Raw genomic sequence first — 9,036 nt, 5'->3', positions numbered from 1 at the left:
TTTGGTAAAGCATGATTATGAAGGGCAATAAGCACAGTAAAGTATTATGATTTGTGTCAAAGAATTACAAAGGGTCAAAATGATTATAAGACATGATAAAGAAGTATAAATGTTATATAGGGTCATAATAGATGAGAAAGAATTATGAAGCATTATAAAAGATTGTAAACGTTTTTAACTGATTATAATGGTTATAAAGAATGATAAATGGATTCTAAAGATTGTAAATGTTTATGCAGAATTCTGTCTCAGCCTCACACTCCCATCACCATGGAGAACAGGCTGCACACACACTCCCAGTCAGCAAAGGGAACAGGCCCCGATACAGTCCCTGTCTACATTGGAACAGGCCCCGCCCCCACCCTAGCTCGGTACCATGGGAGCAGGTCCCGCACCCCACACCTGCGTCACCACGTGAGAAGGCCACACCACTACGCCTCGCACCACGGGCATCAGGCCCCGCTTCCACTCCTCGCATCCTGGGGAACAGGCCCAGCAACCACACTGCTGTCACCATGGAGAACAGGTGCCGTACCCTTGTCCCCACCACACGCCCCCTCCCCCCCGCCCCGCCAGCATTGGGAACAAATCTCTCCCCCAGCATTCCATCACCATGGGAAACAGGCCCCGCCACATTCTGTCACCATAAAGGCCCCGCCCCACTCGGTCCCCAAAGCGGGAAGCCCGCCCCCAAACTACTGGAACTAGTCAGTTGTTCAGTTGCTGCCATCATTAAGTGAATTTAACAACTGGAGTAAAGAGATATTTCAGGACAGTCTTCAACTGCTCTCTAAACTGAGTCTGGGTAACGGCGTAAATTGCAGTATTTGTGCAGCAACTCAGGAGCTGCAGCATGAAGCCCACTTCGTTCAGATAAGCATGCAAATAAACAGATCGATCGCCTAAGTCATACAATCGGACCCAAATCGAATATACCATTAACACTGCCCATAGCAGGATGAAATTGGCCGAGATCACTAACAGTAAAATGATGGACTTTCTTCGGCTCTCCATTTCTGGGTCTCTGCGACTCGCCCCATTGCTGTGAGCCCGAAATCTCTTGCGTCCTCTGCTGCTCAGTAAAATGTGTCTGACTGTGAGAGCATTGAGAAGCAGAATCACCACAAATAGAAGAATCGGAGTTAGAATTTGATGGAGAAACTCGACTGTTGCCCAGACCACAGAATAACGAACATTGGCTGTTACAGAACAAAACCAGGGCTCGTTCCACATCCAATACTGACCAGTTAACATAAAATACCAGGTGATGTTCTTTAAACAGCTCAGCATCGTCACTGTTACCAGAACCACAGCCGCCGTTTTCTCGCTGCAGTATTTACTTTTCAGTTTCTGGTAACAAATGGCCACAAATCGATCAAAGGTGAAAGTGACGGTGAACCAGACAGAACAGTCGGTGGCTGCATAAAGCAGGACAGCGTGGATATTACACACGGGAATGGACTGCAGGAACTGAAACTGTTCCTTATAAACAATGGGAATGTGCCTCAATATCAGGTCGAGGATAATGACCAGTAGATCTGCCGCTGACATGGCCACCAGGTAGCGAGTGACACATTTGGAGAGACCGCACTTTCCCCGAGACAGAATCCAAATCGTCAGCAAGTTAACTGTGAAGAACGGATACAAACAGAAAAAAATATACATTAGGTTAGGAGCAAAGTTGCCAGTTTGATTGAGGACTTATTGAGATTTACAAATCTGTTCCTGTATCCAGTGATGTGCTGAAATGATTGGATCTGAAAGAACAAACAGACCGGTTTGTGAAGTCAGGAGAGATTAAACGACAAAAGGATGATATTGAAATTGTTAAACTCAATATTGATCATAACCCTTCCCTTTCCTCCTTTCCCTGCCTGGTTTACAAACTGTTCAATTTCGGAGCACTTCCATATCTGACGATGAGTCACCAACCTGAAACATTAACTCTCTTTCTCTCTTCACAGATGCTGCGGACCTGCTGAATAATTTCATCATTTTCTGTTTTTTTCTTTCAGTTTGCAACATCTGCAACACTTTTCTCTTGTAATGAAAGTTAAATGTTGGATTGACTGAGAGAGTCCCTCACCTGTTACAGGAAGCACGGAACTCAATTATTTCAAAGCAAAATTTGGAAATGCATCCACTGAAAAAATAATGGAAAGAATAACCTCAGTCACTAAGTTAACTGTTAGCAAGTGGAACTATCAGGAAATGATACATCAGGTTGGGAGTAAAAACTACAGTTTAAAGCCGTTTGGGGTGACATTTGTACATTTGCTAACACATTCAATTTGTAACTAATTATGGTGGTTTTGACAGGGATTTCTGCTGGAGCCAGGGAGTTGAATTTAGGAGAGACAGCGGGGGTCTGGAAGGCGGGCTGAAAATATGAAGGGAACCCTGTCTTGACAAATTGCAGCCGACACCCGGCGCAAATCAGTGGCGCTTGGGAAATTCACTGACCGGTATCGTGGTCCACGTCCCTTTAAAGATAATGATCCAGCCTTCAAAAACTGCTGAACAATCAGGGGGACAGCAGCTGAGTATCGGCAAAACGACTGGGAGCAGTGGAATTATGAGTACTGGACTAGGCCTGGGTGTGGGACTATTGCTTGAGTTCCCAACACCAGGTAAATGTAACAAGGACACAAGGGCCAGTAAGCTAGTGAAGGACATAGCCGATCATATATCAGGCCTGGGACCTTGACGTTCGCTGCAATCCTGATCCCAGGTAAGTATGGAAAGGGCAGGAGGACCAGTCAGCTAGCGGGGGACACTACCAGTAATAAACCAGGCCTGGGACCAGGACCATTACTGGAGACCATGCACCCAAGCTAAGAGTTTTGATGTCATCGGGGCTGGTCAAGGAGCTGGGCCCGTGCCAGAACTACTCCTATTCCGGGACATGGACCATCGCTGCAATTTATGCGAGATGCTTTGCTAGAGCCCCACGCCTCAGGTAAGGGTGGCGGGGGAGTTTCGGCCCATGAGCGACCGGATCCAAATGCTTTTGAGGCACCAGACCTGGAAGCAGTCTCATTACAGGAGCCCTGGATCTCCCGTAAATGTGTCGAGGACATCGGGGCCAGTCATGAAGCAGGGGGCCTTGTTGGTCCTGGGTCAAAGATCAACATTGGAGACCCAGACCAAAGGTCATTGTGGTGGCGTCGCCAGTTTCTGTCAAGCAATGGGGCTACTGCATGTATCACACCAGGCCTGGCACAAGGACCATTACTGCAGATTGGACACAAGTTACGTGTAGCAGGTTGTGGCCAGGCTCAGTCAGAGTCCAGGTGCTACTGCTGGAACTGCACCAGGCCTGGGAGCAGTACCTTAACTGGAGGTCGGACCCCAGATACGTTGTCAGTATAGCTGGGATCGTTCCGGGACTGTGGCCACTGCCAGTATTCCCGTTGAGCAGGACCATTGCTGCAGACCATTGCTAGGCAATGTAACTGTGGCAAGTAAGGAGGTGGGGGCCACGGCCAGAACTACAGCAGGCCTGGGACCAGACCCATCATTGGAGAATTGTACCCCTGGGTTGTGTGGCGGGTTAGTCACGCCCAATCAGTGTGCAGGGGCCATTTCCAGCCGGCGCCAGGCCTGGCAGTAGGAGGATCGCTCGAGCCCCGTACCCCAGGTAAGGGTGCCTTCATATGCCTCCAACTACCCATCTATGTCAGGCACATCACCCAAAGACAGTGAAATACAATCACGGACAGGTTCTGCCCTCTCTGTTGCAGGACAAGGAGGCCTATAATCACAGGGCACAGCAGTGAACTGCTGGGAGCCAGATATACCTTCATCCCCTGGGCCTGAGGGAGGAGATGATACACAAAATCATGAAAGCGGCTGTGACAGAGCCCGTGGCATCCAGCATCACCGAGACCATACTGGATGACTCTATGTTCCTGCCTTATGTCCCTTCTTAACTCCCACCTTCCCCTTATACTATTGTCTGAGATTATGTACAATCTGTAAATGGTGGGCCCATGGACCTCCTGCTTTCCATCCCGCCCACAATCCATGAGCCCAACCCTCCCCTTCTGCTTCTGTACTTTCCAATTATAACCCAAAACAGCCAGCTTCCCAGTCACAGCAGCTCGAGTGGACAGAGAGAGAGAGAGCAGCACAGCATTGATGGTGAAGCCCCATCACTTGGTCTGAATGTCACAGCCACAAGATCAAGTACTTACACTGCGTGTACCTTACAGCATGGTATAGAGTCGGAATCTGCACGTGATGAGTCACCGAGAAGAAGTGAGCTGCAGCCAGGCCAGGGGGAGAGGACAGTTCATGTTTCAACTCACCAGGGTGAGGTCACAAACGAGTTTTCATACACAGGACTCAGATGTGAGCATTGTTGGAGCAGCATACAAGAGAACGCTGATGGACATGTACACTGAGATTATTTGTCCATTGATAGGTCTGTCAGACAGTCTGTTGTCACTGGCAAGGAACATGGAAGCATCCGGCTGCAACATGCACAGGACATTGCACAAAGCTTGAAGCCCATTCTTTCCCTGAGGAAGTAGTCACTAACTCATGACAGCACTCGCGGAGCCAGGCGTTATACAGTGCCTGGTAGCCATTGTCTCAGCTTCCACTGCAGCACAGACAGCAGACACCCAACGTATCAGTGCTGCAGTGGAAGCTCAGACGGAGGCCGTGAGATCCCTACTTGCTGCCATGCAAGATCATACTGCTGCCATCATGGCTGTGGATCTCAGTGCTCAAAGTGTTTGCAGGCTCTCACAGCAGTCCAGCAATCTGTGATTCAGTAAATTGCTAGGATTGCTGAGTTCTCGCCCCGTGGGACTGGCAGTGTCTCCGTGGAGCACGGACCTGTTGTCCTCCCTCAGGATGACATTATTTGTTCCCTCTTAACTGCCACTCCACCAATGTCCTTGCTGTTAGACATCAGCCAGCCCAGGCTGCCGCTGCTCATGTCGAGGTGGTGTAGTCCGAATACTAGCCCTCAAGACCGAGAACTGCTCGAGGACGTCCTGCAAGGCATATGCTAGTCAAGCTACAGCCACTGGGGAAGTACTGTGTTGGAGCACTAGGCAAGTCGAGGGAACCCACATAAGAGGCACGAAGGGAATAAACAAGGGTGAATGGTTCAATTTTGTTTGCATAATTGGATGCATTGTTGGATAAGAATGTTAATGAAAAGGTATTTGTTGGTGTTTTTGTATTGCAGGAAGGTAACCAAGGGGACGCTGGGATGGGGCATCTCAGATGGGTGTAATGGTGGAGAATGGGGAATCCATGCTGGTAAAGGGAAGTTGTCCTGTGACAACATACATTTTAGCAGACACTTGCCGACAGCCTGTCTGGGTCGAAGGCATCTAGGAAATATCCTCCCTGCCTCCTCCTCCTCCCCTTGAGGTGGCCTCTGGATTCCTTATGGCAATGCCTATGTCCTCATGATGTTGATGATATGACGGGTGATGCAGAACTCCATGGATCTGGAAACCTGCATCACTGTGTAATGGAGGGCTGTCCCTGAGCAGTTCTGAGATCGGAAACATTGCTTCATCACATCAATGGTCTGTTCCACGATATTCCTGGTGACTCCATTACTCACGTTATACACGGGTTATTTTCATGTGGTTGGTTGGCGGCGGTAATGGTGGTGGTTGCTTCTTGGGGGAGAATCATAAGCCATGTAAAGAGGGAGTAGCCATTGTCTCTGAGGAGTGACATTCTGGTTCGCCGTAGACTCCTGAAGATGGTGGGACCGTGACTTCTTCAGAATGAAGGCATGGTGGCTGCTACCAGGATAGTGGACATTCACCAACATAATGTACTGGCATGCTCGCACATGACTGTACATTAATGGAGTAAGAGCCCTTTCAGTTCCTGTACCTCTCCCTGTTAACATGAGGTCCCCGCAGAACCACCAACATCATCAGGAATCGGGCTATCCTGACAAAGCCTCGTGACCTCTCATCCTGCTTCTCCCCACTGAGGGAAACAATGATCACATAGATGGACACCCTCACCTCCTAGAATTATCAATGGATAACACACAGGCCTCGCAACTACTGGTCAGTTAGTTTAACATGAGCGGTGAGTTAGGTTTTAGAAACAACGATCAGTGGAAAAATCAACACACACTTGAAGAGGTTTGGGTTAATTAAGGATTGTCGGCATGGATTTACAAAAGGAAGGCCATGCTTCACAAATTTAATTGAATTTTCTGTGATGTAACAGAGAAGGTTGAGGAAGGGAATGTGATGGATGTTCCCTATATTGGTGTAAATAATTTGTTTAATAAAGCACCACATAAATGGTCAGTTCCCAAAATTGAGTCTCATGGAATGGGAAGGTCAGTGTCTAATTAGATAAAAACATGAATTATGTAGAGAAAACAGTGTGTCATAGCAATTGGCTGTTTTTCAGACTGGAGGATTTTAGGCAGTGTGTGTTCCTCAAGGATCAGTGCTACGGCCACTGTTTTATTTTGCTCTGTCTAAATGACTTGGATCTTGGAATACAAAGTAAGATTTCAAAACCTGTCTCTGATACCAAACCTGGAGCTGTGGCAAACAGTGAACATGTTATGAACCAGCTGCAACAGGACATAGATTGGTGAGCAGAATAAGAAGACATCTGGCGGATGGAAGTGTGAGTCAAGTGTGAGATGATGCATTTTGACAGAATGGATAGGAAAGCACTATGGACTTAATAGTACAGTTATAAACAGTGTGCAGGAACAGAGAGACCTGTGGGTGCATGTGTAGCGATCTTTAAATGTGGAAGGGCATATTGAAAGAGTGGTTAACGAAACACATGAAATCTTGGATTACATAAATAGTAGTGTTGAGTACAAAAACAGTGAAATTATGATGAACGTATAAAAATCACTAGTTAGGTCTCAGCTGGAGTATTGAGTCAAATTCTGGTCACCACACTTCAGAAAGAATGAGAAGGTCTTCGTAATCGTGCAGAGGAGATTGAGTAGAATGTCTCCAATGATGGAGGATTTTGGCTACAATGATCGGGTACAAAATTCTGCCAGGCCTAGACGATTTAAACAAGGAAAGTATGTTCCTATCAAGTGATGAAAGAAGGACTCGGGGACACAGACTGAAGGTTTTGGGCAAGAGATGCAGGGGGAATATGAGAAGGGCCATTTTTTGTTTAATGCAGTGGGTGTTTGTGATCTGGTATTCACTGCCCACAAGTGTGGTGGAAGCAGAGTCACTCAAAGATTTCAAAAGAAAGTTGATGGGCTCTTGAAGGACATTGATTTACTACGTGCTTTGAGCGGGGGACTGGGACTGATTATATTGTTCCATGGAGAGCCATCATGCACCTGATGGGATGAATAGCCTTCTTCCGTGCCGTAATGTACTCTATTACTCTATCACTCTCTGTGACTCTATGTTGAATATGTCTTCTGTTCCTGCCTGGAAAGATCCAGATCCTTAGAAGTTCAATGAAACTGCGAGCTTAACGGCCAATGACAGCTCCGTGCTGACAATGGTGTGAGGTTCCAGGTCGTGTTGCAGGCGGTGACACAGATCTGTGACCACCTCCATATTGAAACAGGGTCCTCTCACACACTGCTCTTGGGTTAGATGTAGATAGGAGAAGTGCTCCTGGAAAACACGGGGTGGATAGGGCAGAGCCCCTCCTCCTCCCTTTTTACAGAGCTTCACCTCCCTGCAGCCTCTGCTCCATTTGGTGGTTATGTTACAGACTGAGAGATACTGAACTACAGTCCCCATAGCTCGCCCAGATTTGGGTCATCAATTCTCTGTCCTACCTGAATATCTGAAGCAGCTCACAACACAAACTCCAGAAATCATCCACAGCACCTCCACTAACCTTACAATAGCAAAAATAAGTCAAAGGCTCCTCACCTGTAAATTGGATGCCTGGTCCTTTTAAGTAACACGAGAGGGGGATCCTCGTACTGCTGAGTGTATGTTCAGCCGAGAGTGACTAACAGAGGCGAGCAGTGGATATGCACAGACCAAGCTTCAAAGACGCTTATCATAGCTACTGGAAGCAGTTTGACGTGTTATTCCACAACTCCGCATGCTACTCGTGCACACAATGCTCAGCCGCGCTAGAGGGGGCTGGCAGATCAGCTCGCACCCTTTTCCGGATCCTGGCGTCCATAGTGTAAGTAACAGTGGTGCTGTGGAACGGAAAATCACGGCCAGGGAGAGATACTGAGGGAAGGAAATTCACTTTAAATGTGGAAATGGAAATGAACCTGAAGGCAAAAGATTTGCTGGAATATGCTAACTGGACAAATGCACTGGAGGGGTGAAGCCATTGAGAAATTCAACCACAAGAATGAGAATATTAAAATTAAGATACTGCCAGACAGGGAGCGAATCTAGATCGGTGATCATAGGGGTAATGGGAGATTGGGATTTAGTGTGAATTAGGATACTGGCAGCTGAGTTCTGGATGGGCTGTGGTTTATGGAGGTTTGTAACTGGGAGGGATCGCAGGATAGAATTGGAATAGGCAAGTGTGGATTTAACAAAGGCACGGATGAGGGGTTATGCAGCAGATGGGCTGAGGCAGAGGTGGAGATGGGTGACATTACCGAGGTGGTAGTGGGCAGGATTGGTGATGTAGAGAATATAGAGTTGAATTCAGCTCAGGTTTAAATAGATCACTGAGGTTGTAAACAGCCTGGTTCAGCCGCAGACATTGGTCAGAGTGGGGTACGTGTTTCACAGTTAGGAGATGGATGTTGTGATAGAGACCAATTCCACTGGCTTGTCTCTTCCTAAACATTACATTACAGAACAGTATTTCAGTGAAACAGTGTTTACAGATCCCCTAGCTGGAAATAGAGACTGACCATGGACGCAAACAGCAATAAACATGAGGGAGTTAATTACAAGAACTATAATACAACAGGCAATGGTTTAGAGAGCTAATAACTAGAGGTAGAGATTCATCTGGAATAACAGCAGCAGCAAGGAGGGCAGAGTAAATTACAGGAGCAGTAATGTAGATAATTATGGTTTGTAGAATTAATAGCGTTTCGAGAGATTTACC

General features: G+C 47.2%; 1 protein-coding gene across 1 annotated transcript; it reads right to left on the bottom strand.

The window, feature by feature from the left end:
* Positions 1-732: 732 nt before the first annotated feature.
* Positions 733-1,665, bottom strand: LOC137381131 (probable G-protein coupled receptor 139). Its single transcript, XM_068053519.1, has one exon. The coding sequence runs from the start codon at positions 1,663-1,665 to the stop codon at positions 733-735; it is 933 nt and encodes a 310-aa protein (XP_067909620.1).
* Between the last annotated feature and the right edge of the window lie 7,371 nt (positions 1,666-9,036).

Source organism: Heterodontus francisci, chromosome 21, assembly GCF_036365525.1.
Source record: "Heterodontus francisci isolate sHetFra1 chromosome 21, sHetFra1.hap1, whole genome shotgun sequence".
Classification (NCBI taxonomy): domain Eukaryota; kingdom Metazoa; phylum Chordata; class Chondrichthyes; order Heterodontiformes; family Heterodontidae; genus Heterodontus; species Heterodontus francisci.
This window is presented reverse-complemented; position numbering and strand designations above follow the sequence as displayed.